At 40.6% G+C, this 25,138-nt stretch overlaps 1 protein-coding gene across 1 annotated transcript in view; it reads right to left on the reverse strand.

The window, feature by feature from the left end:
- Nucleotides 1–1,454: 1,454 nt before the first annotated feature.
- The window catches only part of SHISA5 (shisa family member 5), a 24,142-nt gene continuing 458 nt past the window's right edge, over nt 1,455–25,138 (reverse strand). Inside the window, exons 2-7 of the mRNA XM_015641036.2 lie at nt 21,702–21,861; nt 21,366–21,422; nt 20,142–20,201; nt 7,173–7,288; nt 6,645–6,863; nt 1,455–4,491 (exon numbers count right to left, since the gene is read on the reverse strand). Coding sequence (XP_015496522.1) covers nt 4,415–4,491; nt 6,645–6,863; nt 7,173–7,288; nt 20,142–20,201; nt 21,366–21,422; nt 21,702–21,861 — 689 coding nt within the window. The 3' untranslated portion in view covers nt 1,455–4,414. The remainder of the gene's footprint in view (nt 4,492–6,644; nt 6,864–7,172; nt 7,289–20,141; nt 20,202–21,365; nt 21,423–21,701; nt 21,862–25,138) is intronic.

The raw sequence follows: 25,138 nt of genomic DNA on the forward strand, positions 1-25,138 counted from the left end.
CTGGCTAAAGCAAATCTGGTGAGTTATTACAAGTGTCGAGATATGATCCCGAGTTTCCCTACGTGGAAAAAATAAGCAAGAATTTCTTGTTTAGCAATAATTGCTGAAGTTTTTCCCTCCTGTGTGTCCAGCTCTTCCCACACAACCCTGCCAGGAGTTTTAAATGCATGCCAAGTTTTGTTCTGGAAAAATTCACACTACCATAGACAACTGCTGATAAAACATCATGAAAACAACCAGCAATATTCCTCACCTAACCCAGGGCTCTCAGCTTTTCAGTTCAGCAGTTTGCTCTCCTATAAGGCCATTTGCTGCAATAAAGGGTGAAGGTACCTTTGAAACCCTATGTGCTCCTTCAAGGGAATCTGCAGGTTTTAATCAAAACCCAGGTTTTGCTCCTCACCCCTGTGTGCAGAAAGGGGAAGGCACACAGCTCTCCTCTGAACATTTCTCTGCCTGTCACTTCTCAAACTCAGCCACACTGGACAGGTGCATCTGCTAAAAGTCACGGGAAAAGAGAAACAGGTGAACTAAAAAGCAGTGCCAACAAAACCATCACAAATAACTCCAATTTCCTGGTGTCATTTCTAGCACAAACATTAATTATATGCTTTCTAGATTTAGGTTTTTAGGAGCGTGCATTTTGTCTGCTGTCTCCAGACAACTAAGAGAAAATGTGAAATAAAATTGGAAGGAAATTATTTATATTGCACCTCCAACACATTATCAGCCTGCAGCTGAGACTCCAACAAATTCAAGAAGTTACACTACAAAACCACCTGATTATTACAGGGTTTTGATTGGGTATTAGTGTTTTTTTTAAACATTTCTGTGTTTCTCTCTCTGTTTTTCTTTTAAATGCTACATTAGAACATAGCTGGCAATTCAAGGTAATAATGCTGATGCACTAAACACCAATTAACTACTGTGTGGTGTCATATAAAGAATACTCTTGACTTCCTCAAAGAAAGTATTTTCAAGTGAAAGACTAATGAGTCAGGGGGGTGAATACAACCTTTCTAAAGCATTTTTATCAAAACTATAAAATATACAAATACTTCAGCAAAAATATTTTCAGACAGAGTTGAAAGCATCACTTACCTCATTTTGAATTGGTCAAATTGATGAATGAGGCACAATACTCAACACACAAGTCTTAACAGACTGAGTAGATATTTTTAATGAAATTACAGACTTCTTTAGAATCAATCCTTTTGGACTTGCTTGGCAGCAGCCTGTCAGAGGCTCATTCAGGAGCTCACACTGTCCTTGCTTTATGCTGTGACCTGTAATATTGGTTAGGCTTCAGTCTCCACCACCTCAAGTGATTATTCATGATATAAAGTGACCCAAAGTACACTTGGTAACACAAGCTGTCAAACACATGGAGGAAAATGTAGCTTTGCAGATAACACCCCCTAAATAATACTCAAAATGAGGCTAAGAAAACCAAGTTCACAGAATGTACTTCAAACACTGCATTTATTACAAAGGTGCATAGAGTTTATGCTATTTGGTTTGAATACTTATGTTTAACCTACAAACAACATACAAAGCAAGGTTACATGTAACCATGTATGTAACAAAAGCAACAATGATTATCTAGTAAATTCAATATTCTACTGTCTTTATTTTCACAAAACACTTCTGAAACAAAGGCACTTACAGAAGTTAAAAAAAATAAGATATATCAACATTTAAAGTCTTAGCTTCCTCCCCCCTCCCTACAGCACTGTGGAGAACAAGTGTGACGTGAAGGCAACAGATGCTGGGACTGACACATCAGCAGTGCTTAAACTGAAAACTTATGGATCATCTCCATCTCTTTTTGTAACCATCCCATTCTCTTCAGTATTTGAAAATAAGCTTTAACAAGGCTGCAGGGCAAGAACCAAATAAAATTTGGTCCTACGCCTCACAGTTAATTATTAATGCACTAACAGTAAGAAATTAATCACAATCTGATTAATTGTGAACTGAACAATTTTCTCTTCTTTCGGTAAGTTTCGTAACTGAATTAGTAATAGTACTGCTAAGGCAGTTCCTTGTATATTAATGATTGATCTCTTATTTTGTACATAGTTATCACTTGCACATGTCCATGAAAGGAAAGGTGTCCATTTTCAGGATCCTCAACCCTAGCCCTTATCTCCCACCACCACACACAGAGCAGTGACAATTCAGGACCATCTGTTTGGTCTGTACAACTTCCACCTCAAAACCTCCTATTTGGGAATGTCTGTTATTGCTGCCACCTTACTTTCCTCCCATCTCCTCAGGCATGATGATTGAGCCATCCTGCCATGGAATTGCAGATTTCCCTCTCACAACCCAAACAAGACACTGTGACTGCCATGAGTTGCTCCTTTTGTCACACCAGGCTGGGGACAGGAACAACCTCAGGAAGCCCCACACTGGATGCTGTACCTGTGCTCTCCCTGGCCCGACTCCACCCAGGCTTACAAAGGTGCTGGAACAATCTCTGCCCTCCTTCTCCATGAATAAACGCCAAGGGTAGAATCTGTAGCAAGGGATTTATTTCTGCAATTACTCAGTGCCCTCCCACAGAAACATTCCAGGTTTCTAAGGCAACACTTCCTCCTCCATACAGGAGACACCATCCTTTTTTGGTTGTTCCCATGTAACAAGTGACAGTGTAATGAAGTTTTGCCCAGTTTCTGAGCTGAGAGGGCAGGAAGGAACACATGCAGAATATGTGTTCTGTGAGTGCCTCTTGGCACCATTACATGCTATTAACTTCAACACTCAGAGAGGTCTAACAGAGGGGCACAGGTTGTCATGAACTCCAACATAAAAACTTTCAACAAATTTCTTCTGAAATGCCCTGAAAACTTTCTTAAAAAAAGAACTGGAATAATCCAGAAATAGACTCAAAAAATCAGAAAGAGGAACAAGGCTGCCTTTGACAGCAGCAATTTCCATCCACTCTGTGAGGTAAAAGAATGCCACCAAACAATAATACACCCCAAATGTAGAATCACAGGACAAATGGCTCAATGGCCTCTCTAAAAAAGTAAAATCAGTGTAAAAGATACGTTAAAATTATTTCACTGATTATGTCACAGTGATACATGCAAATAACTACATAGTTCTATGAGGATGACCAACAAATCACATTTCAGTGTTGGAAAAGACAGAATTGTTGAGGACAGTGAAAAAAAACCCACCTTGTTTGAGCAATAAAAGATTCATAAAACCTAAAGCCCCAGCAGTGTTAACAGTGCTGAGGATGTCTCAAGATTTTGCATGACTCAAAGCACTACCTTCTTAAAAATACTTTACCTGGCTGTGACCAAATCCTTCCTTTTCTTGACTTCTCGTTCTCTGCTCAGCTTTATAGGAATGTTGAAGACAAAAGGTAGGTTTAAAGCCCTCACTTAGCCCCTCACTTAGCATATTTTTACTCCAAAGCAGACTGGATTTATAAATGTCTGTAATTCTTGGGCTCCTGCCACCTACAGTTCCCACAAGAGACGGTGGAAAAACCCTGAGCATTTGAAAACCCCAATCTTCTGCTGACATCCCATCTCTCCTGTAAAATAAATTCCTTCTCTGTGATGAGGCAGGACTTAATGCCAAGGTACCTCTGCTTAACGAGCAATTAAGGGGCTGATTTTAATTCCAAACTCATTAACAACAGGTGGCTGTAAGCTTGTCCAATACTACCTAAACAAGAAAAACTCACCCAATAATTTTTATGAAGAATTTTCAGGATTTCAGCTTTTGATCTATTTGGTCCATTAAGTGGCAGAGAGTCTGTTAATTTCTAGTGATAACACCCAATGGAGTTATAACACCTTAAAATTGGAACAGAAAACAAGGAAATAACGTGCTATTTAGAACTAGCTCAAAGACAAACATGGCTTACTACCCCTTACCAAAGGTAAATGTATTGCAAAACAGGAAAATTCCCTTTTGAATGGTAAATCAAATGATATTAAATGATAGCTTACCTAACAATAGTAGCTTCAAAACAGTTAGAACTTACATAACATGCATCAGGTAGTTTCTTAGAGGTTTTTACATTTTAATACTGTGCAAAAGATTGCTACAGCTTTGGGTATTTGACAATGCTCATTTTAGACCATTCCACTCAAAATTATTGCACAGCAAATGGTATTGTGGTTCTGTATTTCTAAAACACTCCTTCACTTCTCTCATTGTATCTAGAACAAAATCTCTTTTTGTATTTGCTTGAGGTATAAATTAACTTCTGCAAGAAAAATACTCCTTCCTTGGAGCATTAAAATAAAGAAGATACTGAACTGATTTTCACTCTACTTAGACAAAAGATTGTTGTCTTCCAGAAAAATATAGTACAGGTGGCATGTTGTAAACAGAACAAATTATATTCTGAAAAGTTTTGTATGCAGAAGCACAGTAGAAGAGCTTTTCAATAGGCAGGCTTCTGAGGATCCACATAAGCAGGGTTGTAAGGGGGCTGTGTGGGGTAAGGGGCTCCAGCACCAGCTGCAAAAGCAAAACACAAGAAAAAACAGGTTTGTAAAATGTACATTCTGAATTCTACATATAAAATGGCAATTTCTGTTTTGAGCCCACAGTTCAGAGGTTCAACTTAGCCAGTAATTTAATTGAACTTGAAAACAGCTTGTGCTCACTCATAAAACATCTGCATTTCAGAAGATCACAAAAACCTTTATTCTCGTTGGCTTTGGGGCTTTTTTGATGCTGAGTGTACATGAGTACCCTTCAGGGGAGAATCTAGTCTAAAAAAAAGGAACAATCTGGCTCAAAAACAGAGCCAGTGGAAGTCAGGGGTGCACATACAAAAGGATATACCTGATAGTGTGCTGAGAAAAAAACATTTGGCCAAAAGCAAAAGGACTAGAGAAATCATCTTAGGATTCCTTCAGAGAAAATGCTTTCCTGCTAAGTATCAAAAAATTAACTAAGGAAATAAAAGGGAAAACATTCCCTTTTTTTTTTAAAGTGCCCACTACTGAGCACATGAAAGAGTTTGACTTATATACCAGATGTGTATCCCTCAGAAGAGATCCTTGTATTCTACTGTTCTGAGAAAAGCTGCTCTCAAGTGGCATCTTCATTTTCATCTCTGTCAAGCAGCACAAGTTTGTTCAAGTAGCACCTGATCAGATCCCTGGAAAGTGCAAGTGTGGTTATCTTAGGCTGATCTTGTAAAGTGAGTGGGTTTGGCTCCTGTGTGGCAGAGCAGGTATTCTTCCCTGGCATGTGAGCTAATTAACAGCCTACTCCTTGATTAACAGGCAGGAGAAATGAAGGAAAGAACTCTCACTGTGAGGTATTTTCAGCTGCCAACATGGAAAGTGCTTTGGTATGTTCCCAGAAAAAAAAAATTAAAAATCAAACACCAAAACAACTTTAAAAAATAACAAACCAGCAAAAGCCTGAGAAACCAGAGAGTAGAAGTGAAATGACTAATTCATTGGCTCCCTCATATGAAAAAGATGAAGCCAAAGCACTTTGGCATAATCCTGTAAAACCCACAGCTTCTCTGGCAGTTATAACAGAAAAACAGAGTCAACAGCCCTGCCAAGTGCTTTCACATGTGGGGTTGGTTTGCACATTATTAATGTTTACTATTAACAACTTCTGTTTGCAAATCTTTCACACCATGAAAAGCCATTTTATGTTATAAACATATTTGAGTTGTCCTGGAAGTTACTTTCTAAGTGTTACTTACTTACTTACATTATTACATATTACATTTTTACTTATTTACTAGTCATAACTATACTTTTTTACTTATACAGATGAACAGTCAGGTTTTTTGGAGGGCTTGAAGATCCTACAGGTAACAGCCTAGTTTTGGCCCCTCTGAGCAGTCTGGAGCCAATTGTTCAGAGAACAGCTATTACCAGCAGAAGTGGGAATTGGTCATTGCAACAATAAGGCTGCATGAAAACAATGCTGTGAAAGAAGGAAAGCTGAAGAAAAAAGATTCTGATAATTCAAACTGCAAATTGTCAACAGACTTCTTCCAATCCCTTTGTCATGGGCAGGGACACCTTCCCTGAGACCAGATTGTTCAGAGCTCCATCCAAACTGGCCTTGGACACTTCTAGAGATGTGTCCATAGCTTCTCTGGCCAGCTTGTGCCAGGGTCTCACAAACCTCACAGTAAACAATTTTTTCCTAATAATTAATCAAAAACTTGCTGTCTTTTAGTTTGAATCCATTCCCCCTTGTCCTGTCACTACATGTTCTTATAGAATAGAGCTAGCAAATATTAGATTAGAAAGGGAATGTGGAAACATCCAACCCATGTATACATATATATGTATGTATATATGTTAATTTGCTTTGATTATAATATTAAATGCCAGCTGAGTTAGTAAAATGTTTTACTGGATCTGCTGACAGTCCCACACATTGCCAAACTTTGCCAGTACAGCTCCAGCTCACACCTCTTCTGGCAATGCTTAGCACAGAAACAGTGACAGGGAAATTTCCACCAGGGTGAAATAACAGCATCCACCATAACTTGACTTCTACATAATTTGTTTACATTTGTATTAACATAGCCATAGAAAATAATAAATATAAATAACACAGGATTTTCTCCAGAGCAACTGTCTCTTCAGCTGTTTAGGAGATGAAGAAGCACTTTGGTGCTGCCTTACCTGCTACAGTTTCATGATAAGCTGGGGGTCCTGCTGGCTGCATGGGGTAAGGAGGAGGGTACTGTGCAGGGTATGGAGCCACCGGCATCCCCGGCTGGGGCTGGATGGCCACGGGCTGGTAGCCTTGGTATGGAGCTGCTGGGTAGTTGGGTGGCACTGCTGGTTGTTGGGGATAGGCAGAGTGAACCACCGCCGTGGTGGCAGTGGTGGTCACCACAGCTACAGGCAAGGAAAAGGAACATGGTTAGTGCTGGTGGTCCCTAAACAAAAACCTCAAGCAATTCCCAGACCCCACATATGGCGGGAGGAGAGAGAACTTCTAAATGCTCAGAAAATATTCCAAAACATCTTTCTGCAGCTTCACATTCTGAAGCGACTTAAATATTTATTTTTAATATTTAGGTATTGCAACTTCCAAGCAGAGTATTTCACCTCTTATAGGAATACAATTTTCCAGGAGGGATTAAAAAAAAAAAAAAAAATCCTATTCAAAGATGTGAAACAGAAAATAAATCTAAAGCTACTTACGCCGTGGTCTTCGACACGCTTTGTACAGACAGCAACAGGAACATGTGAGGCACAGAATAACAGTAATGACAATCACTGCAAAAACAGTAACTCCAATGGCAATAAGGGTTCCAAAACTGCAAGAGAGAAACCACCAGAACTGGTAAGAGTCACTCCTTAACCAAACCTGCAGCAAACACATTGCTCCACCTCCAGTCTCTCAGTACTTATTGGACTAAAACAACTGTGCAAGGCAATGCTGCAGGAGGTCAGGTCTGCTAAGCCAGAGGAAGCTGAACCACCCCTGACAAGGGGTCTTTGGTCCCTCTCATTTTAGTCTGACTGCAGTTGTTGTTGTTTTAGTGAACACACAGGTTCAGAGCGTGCCCACAATGAAGCATCCCAGTTTTTGGGGTGACAGCAAGTTCTTCCCATGCTCCCTAAGACCTCTCAGTCCCAAACTGAAGACAACCTCTGTGCTGAACAGATTCTTGGCAGGTTCCTTGGCATCTCTAAACAGGTATTTTAGAATCCATGTTTCACACAGTTAGGATGGACTGAAATTCTGACTTTACTGCAACAGCAAGTATGCCAGGCTATGTTATGGGATACAGAAACACTGCATAAAACTCCCAAATTTATTAGGGGAAGACCAGAGATTACAACAGCTTTGACTTCTGTGATGAGCACCAAATGGTGGAGGCACATAAAACCAGTTACCTCAGGAAGCTTTACGAGTTTTATTTAACACACAGGGGAGAAAAGGTATCACACCTAAGCCAGTGACAATTCCCTTTCAAGTGCCAAATGAAATTATGTGTTTCCTACTGTCTGAAACCAATAAAGCCCATCTTCCAGGGAAGCCAAAGTCTCCAGCACTCTTATTTCTTAAAAAGCACACCGTGCATCAGTTTTGGGAACAATTGCAGGAAGTCAGTTTTAACGAACAACCAGCTCTAAAATAACCAGAGAGCCAGTTTCACATCCATCCTGTTTTTTCTTGTTGGTAGAGACTTTGGCTACAAAGTTCTCTTTGTTTTTTCCCCTACTCAGCTTCCTGTTAACAGCTTTAAACAAAATGACATCTCCATAGCATCCAGTAATTATCACTTGGCTACCAAAGAGCCACCAAATGTGAAAATTGCATTTGTGTATCAGTGACACTGGAAGGATAAATCACTGACAAAAATAATTGCAAAATGCTTTACCCCTAGTCCAAATTTAAAAGACCACACCTCAGTGTCTTCTAGAGCTACTTAGCCTTTAGTAAGCTGAGCACTGACTGAACACAAGCACTGACAAATAAAAAAGGCTCAATTTAAAATGCATTCTTTCCCCTTAAGAGAGGCTGCATCAATTTGATTCTGTTTCTCCAAAAACTAGAAGAAAAAGCTTGAGTCAAATCTCTTTCAAAACAAAAATTCTATGAAAATGTAACTGTATCTGACTTGAGCACTGATTTTGTCAAGCACTAAATAGAGCACTATGGATATAACCATGAAGTATTGAATGGGATAATGTGGACTGCCCACGTGCACTGCAACTGAGCAACATGTAAAACAGGAAGCAGGAACTGCTGCAGCCTCCTGAAGTCACAGGAACCATGTCAGAAACACTACCAGGAAAATAAATGGATTACTGCAACAAAACCACAAGATGTGAAGGTGAAAATAATGTGTTGAGGAACACATGCATATGTTGCCCCATTAATTTGCACCCTTACAGAATATTTTTGAGATGCTGACCTAAACATGCACTCCTAAACCCTTTTTTTTCTAGTGAACTATGCTAAGGAAAGGAAAGAAAACCTTGTGCCAAGGAAAGATATTAAGACTGACAAAGGCAACTACAATTCTTCACTTGTACAGACAATGAACTTAGAACTTTAGCAAAGGCTGGGCAGAATCAAAGATACCAAAAAATTGAGATGCAGTGGAGAAATATTTACTCATTGTAAATTACTGATCACAGCAGGAAACCGGTACAGTCCCCTTATCTTTCTCGACTAAATTAATTTCTGATATGAGGAGAGAAAACAGCACAAGCCCATCTGCAGCCAAGCCATCAGCAGATAAAAACCCTGACCATGGGCTCCACTTGTTTAGTTTTAATAAAGTTTTCTCCTCAATGAAGCAGGTGTCTCATATTTGCTACCTCTAATAAGGAACACAATAAAAGCAAAGCTAAAAAACCAACCCACCATGTTCTCATTTTCACCAAGTTGTTAGAGATACCCTGTGCACTTGGATCATTTGTGTCTTTGGCAAAATGACACAAGGACATTTTGCACCCATCCTTTGAAGAGTTAAATGAAGACACACGTTTGAAGTGCAAGTGTGACAGATGTAAACATCAGAGCTCTGTGTTTGTGTGTGCCAACACTGTGATCCAGTCTTACCCCCTGAAACACTGTCTGATTGCTGCAGACCAAAATTATAAGCTTTCAGAGACAACCTAGTAATAGAGAGAAGTTAGCTCTTCTCACAGCTCTTTAAGGAGTTTAAAAACTGATTACTGGCAGGCATTTTTATCACCTATTTCACAGCAGATAATTTCCCTGCCAGTGCTTGGGCTCATGCAGGCTAATGTTTTGGAACAGCACAAAGTAGGGAGACATTTACAGAAAAACCAGTAAGTGCTGTGAACTTATAATTCACATCATCAACAGTCTCTTTCAACACTGGAGTCCTTCAAAAAGAATTTTTTCTAACTATTTTTACTGACAATCAAAACTAACAATACTCTTTCGGAATTTCTTCACGGTCAATCACTACCTTACTGTAATGATGTCTTTTTACTGCCCAAGGAATACTGGCCTGAGCACTTCTTGAGCATTTAAGTGATATCCCACTACTGAAAAAGGTGCAGGGAGGCTTCCTATAATGGATGATAGTCAAGTGAAGCCAGAATGGTGCTCAACATACTTTACTCAGTGAACCTTCTAACCTTCAGGAGACAAGACATTCCAGGCACTCCATGAAGACTCTTGCAGTGTGCTAACTCCCTTCTTAGACAAGAATTGCTTCATTTGATTACTTTCACCTGATTAATCTGCCTAAAGAGCTCTAAAATAGTTGAAAAAAAAACATAGTCACATTAAATGGCAATTTAATTACCGCTAGCATTGTACACAAATAAAAAAGAACAAATGTGAGGGATTGTTGCTTACAGATTCTTCCCCTGAATGGTTAACAATGAGAAAACAAAAGCCAACCAAAACCGAAAGCACAGCTGACCCCTGCATTCTGCAAACAGTTTTCATCAAACTCTGTCAGAGTGAAGAAATCAGGGTGGCCACAGCACCAGTTCAGAGTGCTCTGCTGGCATCAGTCACAATTCAGGTTTCCAGACTCCCACATTATATATACCATAGTCTAAATAAAGCACACACACTTATCAACAGCTTGAGCTCATTCACTGACATTTCCTGCTTCTTCACAGAAAAGTGAACTTTTGCCAATGATTTCATAAAAAAAAAAAAAAAATCAAACCTAACAGCAGTTTTACTGCAGCAATGACAAACTGTAGCTTCTCATAAAATGTGCAGGAAAGCAAATATTTACTAAAAATGGAGAGGTAATATCCTGCCCTTTCCTACCACCACCCCCCCGCCTTGCCCTACCCTCCACTTCTGCCTCTATCCTCTCTCCTTTGGAAAGCACTGAAGTGTATGTGTAATGAGAATATCTCACAGATTCACCTTTAATTATATTCAATTAAAAATCAAGCTGATTAGTCAAAATAACTATCAGCTCACATAAAGGGAGTTACTTGCCTATTTTACCCCCTTCAGGACTGAATGAGATGCAATGGGCATATTAAGATGTGAGAACCAAGCCCATGATCTAAGTAATACTATTTGTAGAAGTTAATTCTCAAGGCAGTTGTTCATATTGGAGATCTCGAGTAGAAAAAAAATGTAGACTTTATTTAAAGCATTTTCAAATATCAAAGTTTCGATTCCAGCAATGTATTTTTAAATCTTCTTAATAGTTTGAATCACTTAAGTCAGTGACATTTTATAAGCTGATACAAATGAAGTTTTCACATATGTATGCCTTCATGTGCCTAGGACACGCTAAAAATTTTGTCTTAAAATAGAAAGAAATATCCAAATGAACAATGAGACCACCTAGTTATGAAAAATTAGTTTCAAAAGCCATTTTATTGTGCAAGTTTTAATCTGTTCCAAGATTTGTTCCATGCTTTGAGAAACACACTGGCGAGGTTCTTTTCAAAAAGCACTGCTGCTTTTAAAAACATTTACAAATAGCGAGTTATGGCTGTAACATGGGGTGGTCTGGAAATACTTCAAAAGATCATTTAGGCCATTCCTAAAAGTAAAATAAAAAATTGAGTATATACATGTCATTCCTTACAGCTCCAGAAAAGGATCCAGTTCCCAGAAATGTGATGGAATGGTAAATATCCATGTTTCCCTGACTCAGGTGTTGGGCATGACCAAACAAGTCCCCAGAGAGAGACTCTTGAGTAACATTTTAGTCACAGCCATGTAATGCCACATACTGCCTCTAAAGTTTAGCAGGAAAAATAATAAATTATTTTTTTAAAAAAGCAGTATGAATTCCCAAGGGCCTTTCAGAGGGATTAGTTTTTACAACTTTACTAACAACACACTTCCTCAGTTTAATGTTTTAGCATAAAAATTCAAAACATAAGAACCACTTTCCTAAAGATTAAACAACAATAATTTACTATTATTCAGAAAGCAAACTCACAGGAAAACATTAGTCTGATATTAACACTTGCAAGAGTGACCAGCCTATTTTAGCACAGCCAGGAGCTTCAGCACAAGCAGACAATCAAAATATACACCAAGTTAAGCCTCCTTGTCCAGGTGCAATCACAGGAATTGCTGGTGCAGCCTTGGCCACCTCCCCAGAACAGGATCTCTACATGATCAGGAGGATTCCAAGTGATTTTTGTGGTAGGCAACAGGCAGCCCAAGACTCAGACTGAGCAGCACGGTTTCAATTTTATAAAATCTTGGTTGTTTCACCCAATGTTTGGCAGGTTTGAGTAACTGCAGTCATCTTACAAGCTCTGCAGTGCAGTAAAGTGTGGATTGGAATTGTGATGTCTGGTGTTTCAGACTAACATTAGCTCAATTAGCACTTCAGAGTGTCTCTCCTGGGGTTCTGCCCACATACAGTCCCTTAAAGCCATTTAAATGGTTTCGCTTTATTTTGACTAACCCCTCTGAGCAGCACCGGCTCAAGCCATCACTAACTGCAACCTGCTCTAGCAGGGACAGATTAAATGAAAACCCCTAAAACTCAGCACTACTTTCCAAAATTCCTTCTGGGTACTTGGAAAAGGAGAGTTTGTAATGGCAGCCCTAGCAAAACAACCTGTTTACCTGCAGTATGAACAGCCCTGAGCTACATCCCCCAGAGCCCACAGCTGAGCACAGCCCAGGGACTCAGCTCTGGCGTGAGAAACAACCTAGAACAACAATAATGCCATGGGAAACAAGAAACTCTGCAACTGCCAGAGTGCTATAGAAAAAGAGCAGGCAAGAGTCTTTCAGGAAAAGGAAGAACTTTGCTAAATATGTACTGAATGGAGCCTTTAGCTGTTTGTTCATACAGGAATCTGATGTGGATTACTTTAAGCCCAAAATAATAAACTTTAATTTTATACATAAAGACCTACTGGAAATAAAGGTAACTACTATTTTTTTATATTATATTTACATTATTTTTTTTTAATTCTTCATTTTTAAAAAAATAACATGTTTAGCAACAAGTGTTCTTAAACAGCTCTTATGAGAAAGTGGCAGGGAGGGAACTTCCTGGAGTTTGTGGTTTTACTTAAACATCCAACACCCTGATCCAGCAGGTTATTATGGAATATGTATACAAGCATCTCTTCTTGGTCCATAAAGAGTGCACTTGTACTAAATATGTCTGTTTATATAAATCCCTTTGTAATACATACTAAAAATACAATTTTCCAGTGAATTTTTCCAGGAAATCTATTATTGTACACTTTGTAGACAACTGAGAGTAATTGCTGTAAGTAACTGGTGCATTAAAATATGCACATAACAAGGGGGAAAGTCAAGGCTGCATTCAGAGGGACTGAAGTCTTTCATCAGCAGCACGAGAAACTAACACTACAGCTTCATGCAGGCCCCCAGATAATTTTCAGTCCATTGGACCCTCAGCATATAAATTGTTCTTAAACAGAATTAAAGGCATTTGCTTCTGCAGGTGGTAAATAAATTTTAAATGTTCCTTTAGTGGCAAAAAGAGAGTGCAGATTGATTACAGACATTTAAGGCAAACAACATGAGTCAGTTCCCTTCCTACCACCCACTTCAAGGACACAGGATGTTACCTCCACACCCAAACTCAAATTTGGCAATGGGAAGGATTTTTCTTAGATGGTTAACTGAATTAACAGAACAAGTTTAACTAAAAGAAAAAGAAAAAAAAACACAAAACAACTAAGTGCCATAAAAAAAAATTCCCCACAAAAACTGTAATACTACGAATTTGTTACTGCCAATACCATACTAATTCTAGAAAGCAGATTTAAGCAACTAATTAGAAACTAACTTAGCCAAAGAGTTAAAGGATTTTTTTCCTGGCAAACTGAAACCTGGGGTATGACTATCCAAACACACTGGAATTGCAGTAAAAGGAAGTTTGGACTAGGTTACACCCACCTGCTTTGCCTGCCTTATTACCCAGCTTTTATAGGAAACACACCTTTTTCTTTACCTACATCACTCATATATCATCACATATAAAATTTCCAAACACCGTGTTCAGGCAGGAGCAAGGTTTAAATTAATTAAATTAATTATCCCATACTACTGTGAACTGACATCCTCCTTCACATTCCCATTCTCTTCTGGAATATTACTCATCCAGCACAACAAGGGTCATCAAGGAAAATCTAACACTACAAATGAGAACAGACCACTGCAGCAGAGGTCATATCTGGCCAACCACTACTTTTTTTAAATGGCAGTGATTGTTAACAAGACCTTCACCAAGAGTCACAAAAGTGACTTTGATGACTAGTTCCTTTCACAACCTAAAAAAAAAAAAAAAAAAAAAATCTTTTTAAGTTTACCTCTCGGTGGAATTAAGAGGCAGAGATCATGCTAATAAAAACAGAAGTGTATCACATGAAAAACTAATGGTATAAAATGTTTTGAATATGAAAGTTTTGTCAAAAGGCCAATCTCTACACAATTGGTAATTTCCCAAAATTAAACTGATTTGTTCATTTCACAGAAGACCCTACAGCTGCAGTTTTAAAAGGCTGGGCAATTTGAGGATATTCTCCTCCTCCCATAATACATCCACAAACACAATCTGTGGCAAATATATCCAGCTACACCTCAGGCCATGTTTTCTTATGGCAGTATAAGAAAAAGCAGAGTTGGAGCTACCTTTGGAACTCACTCAACAGATCCTAATAAATAGCCATTGTGGTCTTCTAAACACGTTTTTAAAGGATTCTCTGTTTCTTGGGCTATAGGATCCTTCTCTGAGGGTTACCCTACCTGCAACCACTTCCACAAGCTCTCTCCAGAGTCAACTTTTATGTTAAAAATTTACTATTTTCAGAGTTAGACAGAAGCACAGCAAAACCCACACCTAGAGGGACCACTCTACTCTGGTAGGTACCTACAGTCAATGAAGCACACAGCCACAGGAAAATTAAATCCTGAACAAAATCCAAGAGATCAATCTTGCTGGGTCTTTGTATGCTCAGGCCAGGTTGTCTCGTTGCTGTCACACAGCCCTCTGTGGTTAGCAGAGCACACTAACCCAGCCATGCACATCTGCCTCTTGCACCAGGGCAGCATTTTTCAACTTCTCCTTCCTGCTTGGTTTCTGAGGAAATGAAACCTAAGTGCCTATAGCAGCAAGCACCACAACTCATAACCCTCTGCCACCTTCAAGCAGCTTCTTCAACAAGAACACGGTAAACAGAAAACCAAATGCTCCACAATGCAAGCTGCTACTGCTAAATGTGCAAGCTGATGTTTATTCTTCAGGCTAGTAAAAATCATAGAAGATTTTTTAAAGTAGATTCAAATCCAAGTCTCAGTTGTTTCCAGGCAAGAAGCTTACATTCTTTGGTGAGATTAGCCTGTGCCTGAACACGAGCCTCACAGAACAGGCTGAATGCAGTTTAACTCATTTATTACAGAAAATATCAAGGACCAGCACTGGAAAATAAACCCTCTGCTCATTAAACAGAGACTACTTACATTGCTAGAAGCTTTTTTCCAGTTTTCATGGAGTTTTCCCTCTGGAAACATTCCACACCCACCTGGACACATTCCTGTGACCCTGCCTTGGAGGGGGGTTGGACCAGATGATCCCCAGAGGTTCCTTCCAACCCTAACAATTCTGTGATTCTGAAATAATCTTTATGATTTACTTTCTTACCACTGGCAACCTATTAGAGATCCTGGAGTATCCAAATACACCAGAAAGTGTAAACTGGAATCCCTGATACTGATAGCAGGGGAGGAGAAATGGGGCATAGTTCAATATCACAGTATTTTTGACCTTGTCTGTGGAGAAAATATGGGCTTGAAAATATCTAAACCAGACAAAGAAAATCAGGATAATTATATCTTTCACTGTTAGAAATATGCTGGTTTTGCTAGGTTAGCCCATAGCAGCCATTGCAGATGCCACATTTTAGCCAAAGGCAGAACAGAATGACATGGATTTTCTCCATATCATAGAAGGACAAGGAAGCCACAAGACAACACATGGCTCAAACCCCAAATGAGCACATCCCCATCCAACAAGGCTGGTCTGTCTCTGCTGGCCAAAGCTTCCCAGGAAGATGGACATTCTGCCTTCCCCTTCTCATAAGGAGGAACAGGTTTGCCTCTATCATTACTGTACCTGTTACACAACCTGCTGTAACTTACAGGCAGAAATTAATCCAGAAACAAAGCCAAATTAACTGTGTACACAGACAATGTGAAGTTTTGTTTCCAATTAGAAAACCCAGTATCAGCTGCCCCAACTATATTGTTTTCTTCTGTAACTCTTTGATACAGATGTTCTGTATTGCTCCACCTCCTTAAACACTCAAATACTTCAGAATTAGTTGAATTGTGGTATGAGTCATCTAATTTCCTTTTCCAGTAAGGGTCACTGTTGGAAAATTGGCATACCAAGGCTAAGTAATCACATTACCAATGAAAATAATAACAAGCTCTGTCCTGGTTAATCAGTGCTCTGCTTTTTGCAGTTTCTCAAAATAAGAATACTATATACAGCAGAATGAAAAGGGGAAACCAACTAAATTAACCTTACTGCTCACAATCCATCTTTTAAACCAAAGTAAAGCAGAGGAAAACTCAGTAATCCAGTTAAAATGGGGGGAAAAAAATCCCAAAACACCTTCCAGTAGTAAACCTTTGCCACAACACATTCACTGGCAGCAGAAATTGAAGAAATTGCTTATGGTCAAGGAAAAATGGTGACAAATTTATCAAGTTTATCAGTATGAAAACCTATCCCTGCACCCTGACCTAAAAGCTCCACATGATCTTTAAGGAACTGATCAACAAAGTAAAAGGCCTGAATGTGACTTAATCCTGACTTTTACAATTTTCTTAGAACACTTCATTTGCTTCCAAATGCAGCATTCTGGGAAACAAAATGCTTTCAAGTACTTAGAAGTGCAATATTAAGATCCCCAATGGAGTGTAATTTATTGTCTTTAAAATGTCCAAAGGTTATAGTGTATGGACTGCTTGCAATGTGAAATACACTCCAAAGGATTGCCCAAAGCACACACCTGCCTCAACAGCACCTGATACTCAATATAAATACTAAAATAAATCAATATTAAAGGATGATATTAAAAAGAAACCTACTGAAAACTGGTGCTTTGCTTGCACTTCTGAAGAAGACCTCAGAATAAACACAGTGAAAAAGCAAAAGTACAAGCAAACTAGAAATTGCTCAGCTGGGCAAGACAATAAAGAACAAACATTCCACCAGTAGCCCTTCCCTAACCCTGTTCTAGAATTAGGGTGTAATTGTGGCAGGATTTCCAAGCAGGGAGAAGAAACACCTAGACCACAGAGGCCAGTGGCAAGTCCACGGGTAGTCTGTAACTAGCCCTCAGAAAGGGGAAGCTCTCTCAGAAAGACAGGATTTGTGAGCAGCGTGCCAAGGTGGTAACTCAATCTAGAAATCAGCCTGATGCACCCATAATGACCTACAATGCCAGGAAACCATCACCTCTTTTTCAAGGGCAGTGTCAAAGGAAATACTTGCAACTGTTAAGAAAGAACAGAGCGCTAAAGGAAGTTGCCCTCTGTTGCCTCCTGCCATGTTACAAACTGTTCAAAGAGAATGCTCATCTTGTTGGAGATACAAAGAAATATTCCAGCTGACATCAGCCCTTCTCTCTACACAGTGAAGAATTCGACTAACATAGTCATCAAGAAACAAGACAAGACCTGCCTTTTACAAGAAATGGGCACAGAGAGAGAAGGTGGAGTATACCTTGCAGACAAGGAAGCAGGACAACTCTTCCAGAAGGAATACAAGCTTACTACTTGATTTAAAAGCACACCAACCTCAGCATACACAACACAAAACTCAGGGCACTGTCTGTAACTACAACAAAAACCTATTTGATGTCCCACTGGCAGCAGTCACAGATGGTGCCACTCACTGCAATTCCCAGTACTGGAACACCCTAAATGGGACAGCTCAGTTATTAGTCATTTTGGAAAGTTCTGAGATGTGGTTTTCCTCCAGAGTCATATCCGGGTGGCTTTTCAAGGACAGTATTCTTGTGAGTAATTACCACCTTTCTAATAAAATTGCCTAACAAGAAGTTAAGTTTGATGTCAAGTCTAGGCCTTTGCACAACACTTAATTTTTCAAAGCTGCAATGCAATTGAAAGGGAAAAGAGAAGTCACCCATCTTCTCATGCTGAGACATCCCCGGTTCTCTTTTTACATTCCATAACATTCCATAACATTCCAAAACAAAGGTAATTAAAACAATTTAACTGCTCCTTCCTAAATGTTTTTTCACTGTCATTTACAAAGAGCATGCCCTGACTTCAAGATAAGGCTCATGACTGCTGTACTGGAACCACCCATCTGAAGACAGAAGATCAGTCTCACTGAAAAGCAGCATCCCTCCTCCAAAATATTTGTTACATCAAACCCTTCTCCTTGTGGAAGGGACCTCGCCAAAGGACACCAAGGCTCCATCCAAGACATCCACATACCCCCTTCACACCACCACGGCAGTGCCTATTGCCTTTAGCGCGCCCCTTCCTGCCCCGCAGGAAAAGATATGCCTGAGCTAACACAGCGCGGGGGCTCCGCCCGGCTGTGCTGGGGACGGCGCACGGCCCCGACCCCCGCCCGCCGCTCCCGGGAGCGATGCCGCTCGCAGCCGCTACTGAGACCGCTCCGCCGGGGGTACCGGGAAGGCCGGGCGGCTTCCCCCTACAGCTGCCCCGGTCCCCCCGGGGCTGTCGGGGTCTCTTCCCGAGCCCGCCGAGCCCCGCCGCTTACCCCATGCTCGCCACCGCCGCTCGCCCCGCGCCCGCCGCCCGGCCCCGCGCACGTCACGGCGAGCGCACCGCCCCTTAAAGGGGAGCCCCAGCGCCCGAAGCCAGGCACAGACATCCAGCAGCTCAGCGGCACTGCGCAGCTCAGGCGTCCCCAGCCTAACAAGGACACGGAAGTGCTGGAGCGAGTCCAGGGGAAGCCACGATATTGATAAGAGGGCTGGAGCACCTCCCCTGAGGAGACAGGCTGGGAGAGTTGGGGCTGTTCAGCCTGGAGAAGAGAAGGTGGTGTGGACACCTCACAGCACTTTCAGCTGTCTGAAAGGGCTACAGGGAACCGGAGAGGGACTGTTTGTCCGGAACTGGAGTGGCAGGACAGGGGGTAATGGATACAAATTGAAAGAGGGGAAATTTAGGTTGGATGTTAGGAAGAAAGTTTTTATTGTGAGGGTGGTGATGCACTAGAACAGGTTGCCAAGGGAAGCTGTGGATGCCCCAATCCTGGCAGTGTTCAAGGCCAGGCTGGATGGGGCCTTCAGTAAGTGGGACATGTCCCTGGCCATGGCATGGCTGGGAATAGATCATCCTTAAGGTCCATTCCAACCCTTTAACATTCTGTGATTAGTCCCTGCCCTCTCTTCAGCATCTTCTGCACTGTGAAAAACTGACACATTCTTACAGCAGGACTTGTGTCATCACCAATATAAGCTCAAAGGAATTTACTTCTTCCCAATATTGAAACAGATGGAGAAATATTGATAAAAACTAACTGCAAAAGATGCTAGAACACCAAGGAGATACTTCAAACAAAAGTACTTTTTTTCCAGAGCCACTGTGGATTTTCTGAGAGTACAAAGCACAGAGTAACAGCCATAAACTGAAACAGAGGATGTTCCACCTCATCATGAAGAAGAACTTCTTTATGTTAAGAATGACAGAGTACTGGAAGAAGCTGCCCAGGGAGTGTGTGGGGTCTCCCCTCTGGAGACATTCAAGTCACACCTGGACACATTCCTGTGTCATCTGCTCCAGGTGACCCTGCCTTGGCAGGAGGGTTGGACTGGATCTCCAGAGGTCACTTCCAACCCCAACTGTTCTGTAATTCTGTGCTAATGCTTCAACCTCCTGTTCAGCAGGAAGGATACAGATTATTATATACAGAGACTGTTATGGTCTAAATAGAAACATCCAGCCTCTTTCCTCATGTATCTCCTTCTTCCAATATGTACACAGATTTTGAGTCCTCCACATTCTTAACACATGAGTATTTCTATTTTCTTATTCTAGCAGCACAGAATCATGAACTGTTCAGGTTGGAAAAGACCTTTAAGACCAAGTCCAACTGTTAACTGAGCACTGCCAAGCCCCCATGTCCTGATTACACAATGAAGAACCTGTACACAAATCCCATTGTAAAACCTTGCATGGCTTACCTGGGGTCAGAAGCATCTAAGAAATCATCAGGATCCTCAAAAATCTGTGAGTCAGAGACCCTGTAACAAGAGAATTCATTTCAAAACATGGAATTTATGACTTATTCAAGTTACCTAGCTATGTTTCCAGTGCTTATGAAAGGTAATGTACACTAAAAAGAGAGATTATTTTTGCTGTCTGTGGTGGTAAAAGTATGGATTTGACAACTGCCTGACAGCACCATTCCAAGGCAGTTTTACAAAATTAAATAGACCATACACAGATTTGGAGCAGCTGAGGATAAATGCATTTACTGCATTAGCCCTAACTAACTAAAATTGGTCAGTGATTAACACCAAAATCAACAAGTTTAGCCTTTTACTAAGCCCACCTTCACCATTAATTATGCTTAGTTTCACCCAGGTATGCTCTGACACAGGCATCCCTGCTTTGGGGAGGAGAAAGGAGCAAGCACAGCAATTTGTCCACCAAGTAGGGTCATATTCTCATCCTCTACATGGAAAAAAACATCAATTTTATAAGGGTTTCTGTTGCTCAGAAACTGAACTAAAGGCAGAACAGAAATGTGACATTTCAGTGTCACCTCCTCCTCCACCTGGCTAAAGGATATCTGACAGTCTTTGCTCCCACTCTACAACTGCACATCATCATGGCCTCCAAGGACCTGATTTGTACTTTGAACACGGCCTCTTATGCCTGGGTAAAGGGGAGTGATGCTCGTTTTCCCTGCAGATATGTGGGTGCTTTTCTGTGCTTCCCAGAGACAGCATGGAGCTCAGGCCAGTGCTTCACCCCAGACACCCTTCAGTGGTTAAGCCCTGCCTGAGTCAGGTGGAAGATAAGCAAGTGGCTCAATTCTGGTTTGTGCTCAACCAGCCTCAACAATTCTCCACAGCAAGGCTGGCAATTTTCTACTACAGTCAGAACTCGACAATAGGAGTGGAGTTTCAGATGTCCTCTCTGCTCCTTTGGGATGCCTTTCACTTGGTAACATTCTCCATCTGGAGCACGAACCAGTGGTACCTATCTGGTGTCCTGGAGCATTCAAGTGTGAAGTTAAGCTTTCAATAACAAGGCCTTTCCACATGATGTAGTAATACTGACAATGACACTAATTTTAACAAACATTAGTGCATATTGTATCAAGCCCACCCACCCAGGTAAAAAAAAGCATATTAAAGCTTCATCCCAACCAGTTGTTGGACAGCAGTTCATGGAGTTACCTCAGTTTCTCGCTTAACTTCTTTAAAGCTTGCAGAGAGTCTTCTATGTCAGGCATCCTCAGAAAAATTAATTAGAGTGTAAGTATTTGAAAATTATCAAGAAGATAATTCACAAATATAATAAGATAATTAAAGAACATAATCACATCAGTTCATGCATTAATTTATCCAGCTCATAGTTCCCATTTTACAGCTAAGTAACAAGCATTAATGTTGATCCCTGATAGAGCCTGATAGAGATATAGAGGAGAAAGGTCATTTAGGAAGATTTAACCATTAAACAGTGTGTTTTTCTCATTTGATAACAGAATTATAATGTGTTGTATAAATGCATACCTTTGATTACGCTGATTGCAATTTTGTTCGTCAAATTTTAGTAATATATTAGAGCAGCAGTATCGATTCACACAAGATCCACAGCAGAAATGAGGACAGGATTGTGCAGATTGTACGTTGCCTAAATAACTAATATATGCATGACAATCCTCACTGAAAACTGAAAATAGTTACAAACCAATAGTTAGTAAAGAATTAATCACACAAAGTCTTTTTCTCATATCGACCAGATCACTTAACATTTAAACATGCTGAAAGTTTGGGTCAGATCTTAGAAACCAAGTATTTCTTTTAGTGTATAGCAGAAGCAAATACTTAGGCTTCACACAGAATACCTCATCTTCATCGAGCACCTCTATCCAAATGTTCAGACATAAGCACTAAACTGCATGAAAATATGAGATGCTGGTGATACTCTCTTCACTGTATCTGCTAGTAGCTACCAAATTACTGTAAAGAGGAAACATGAGTTGCCAAAAAGGTTAAAATTACCTTAAAAAAGCCCTAAGATCAGTTAGAAGAAAATGTTAAATTTTCCTAGAGATTTGACTTGATGGAAAAGATGCAACACCACTGCATTCACTGTAGGTTTGGATTTCCATGTGACTTGGTTGTTTCTACCTGTTGCTTTGTTTACTTCACAGAAAATCCTAATCCTGATAATCCATTGCAGAAAACAGAGATGTCATACACTAGATTCTTAGAACTAAATCAGTCTAGTGGCATTCCCACTGCAAGCATCACCTGGTGCAGCTACAGTGGTAATGCAATGGGGATGTTCATGTACCAGGATGGCTCCCTCATGGAACACCCCACACTTTTCAGAACTGCATTGGCCTGACCCATTCCTTAAGGGACTGGCTGTTTTCTCTGTCTTTGCCCTGCCAAGCCTGAGTAACTGCACCGTAAAAATGACATATTAAAAGCTTTTAACTGCCACATAAAATACTTCTCAAAGCTTAAGCAAAAATAATTTCCTAAGAAGGGTATCACTTCATTTTTTAGTGACAAATGCTGCAGTCAGCTGGTTTCTATTCATCATTTGCTTCCTGTCACATATCACGTTAACGAGACATACCCTGATATCCTGCTCCCACACCACAGCCCTTCCAAAAAAACTCAAATTCCTTCAGGAATAGTTGTTCAGGGAAAACAAACAGGAAGATATAAAGATAATATTTAAACTGACTTTAACATTTGGAAATTCAGTCTTCACTCTCTAGCATCAAGAAATACCTGAATACTTCAGCTGTTGCCTGGAATAAAACACAAAACTTTTCCAAACAGTGTTAAAATGATAATATAAATGCAAGTCTTTAATTAAAAGCCTTAATGGTGCACAATATGCACACGATACAGTATTTCTAATTTTTTTATAACATTCATTAGTATATCTATCAAATATTGTCCAGTAAGAAGAGCAGTTGGTTAGGTAATTTCCCCCTGGGTTCTGCCCCACTGGAGCCCCCTCAATCTTTTTTAGCCTAAACTTTACTGTGCCTACAATATAAGGTGCAAAACCAAGTGTCCTTGCTAGACTAAAGGCAAGAATGTAAACAGAATTTCAAGAATGTATTATAACGGTTTGGCAAACTATGGGGGAGGACAGGAAAAGTACTAGAAGTTATAACTTTCATTAACAGTCTAAGAAGCTACAAATGCATGAAAAATATATTAAAAGCTAAAAACATTTTACATTTCACAGCCAACAATAAAAAACAAAAACCTTCTAAGAGTTTAAACATGGAGGATCATTAAACAGGAACAAAGAGGAACTTCTGTATCCATAGCACAGTACTTTTTACAGCTTTACATATGCTTACACACGGTCAGTCAAATTTTTCCTCTGCAGACACCTAATGCCACCTGGCTGCTCCCTCCTTCCTCTATCCCTAACAAGGAAATGACAGGTAGCTAAACCAATTCCAAAATAACTTGTGAAATTACACAGCAAGCCAACCAACAAAATTCCTTCCAACATCTCACAGTTATACTACTGCAGCACAATAAAATAAAAGGAAAACCATAGGCCTAGTTCAGTTCTCAAGTGGCTGAGCTAAGTCAATAAGGGCTGAGCACATCAAAGGAGAAGAAATTTGGTGCCTCTGCTTTGTTCCTCTCTTCTTCTATCAGCTGTGGCATCCATGAGACTCTTCCTCAACTGACTGAATTCTCCAGCTCATCAGCTGATCAACTGATGGCACTTTTTTCCCCATGGTCTTCTGATGGGTTAATTATTTGAAGTACCTGAGAACAGGTATAGTCCACACCCAACACAATCCAGTTACTGAGGGGTTCCTCCTACCCTACAGGGCATCAGTGTGATGATTTCACACCATCAGTGCCACACAAAGTACCACAGTATCACTTTAACAGACTGACCAAGCTCCATCTGGAAAGTAGAGCTGCAGAACTCTTCACACCTAGTTCCCAGTCACTGCAATAGGTACTAACTTCCACCCCTATTTATTCAAGAGCAGCTAGCATACAGTTACAGCTGTAGCACCTTCATGGTGAGTCAGCCTAAAGAACCCTTTTTCTGGTGCTCATACCTTGAAGTACTTACAGATAACACTGACTATTTAAACTCAGCCCCCGAACTATGACCCTGGATTAGTCCAACCAAGTCAAACATTTTCTTGCATGTCACAACTTTCTAACACAGGTTTGTGCAGAATTTGATCTCTCTGATCGAGTAACAACACTGATATATAAAATATAAAGAGTGCTTCTCCTTCTCTGAGACCTCACAAGTCAAGTTCTGTCATCACATCTGCTCTCTCTAAGCACAGGACAAAGTTGGGAAAGACCACACAGTCCATCCTCTCAGGACAATAACAAAATAGCAACAGATCGGGCTGCTGAAAAAAAAACCAATTATCAATAATAGCATTTGATGTATGAATTCAATCATCAAACGAGCTTACGTAGTCCTGTTTATGTGATGTGATCAGCTCAGTGTTTCTATTATCTTCCAGTAAAAGGGTATAATTTACTGCATCGGAGGTTAAAAGGTGAAGGTTTTTAATGGGATGCTTCAAGAATGGCTGGCAGCCACTTCAGTACATCATTGCCTTAGCTTAGTTACCAGCAGCTCGTATCATTAGGAGGGGCCCTGCAGCCGCTGCTGGCCGACAGCACCGCTCAACACAACCCGACCCCACTTCGGCAGAGCTCTGCCCTCATCAGAACTTTTCCCTCGGCGAACCCAGCTCCGCGCCAAAACCGCTGTGTGCGTGTGGGCACCTCCCGCCGCCGCCGGGACCACGTTCCAGTCCCCAAACCTCGGTTCCAGTCCCAAAATCTCGGTTCCACAGCCCCCACACTACGGTTCCAGTCCTCAAACCTCGGTTCCAGTCACCAAATCTCGGTTCCACAGCCCCAACACCACGGTTCCAGTCCCCAAACCTCGGTTCCACAGCCCCCACACCACGGTT

This window comes from Parus major, chromosome 12 (assembly GCF_001522545.3).
Source record: "Parus major isolate Abel chromosome 12, Parus_major1.1, whole genome shotgun sequence".
Lineage (NCBI taxonomy): Eukaryota > Metazoa > Chordata > Aves > Passeriformes > Paridae > Parus > Parus major.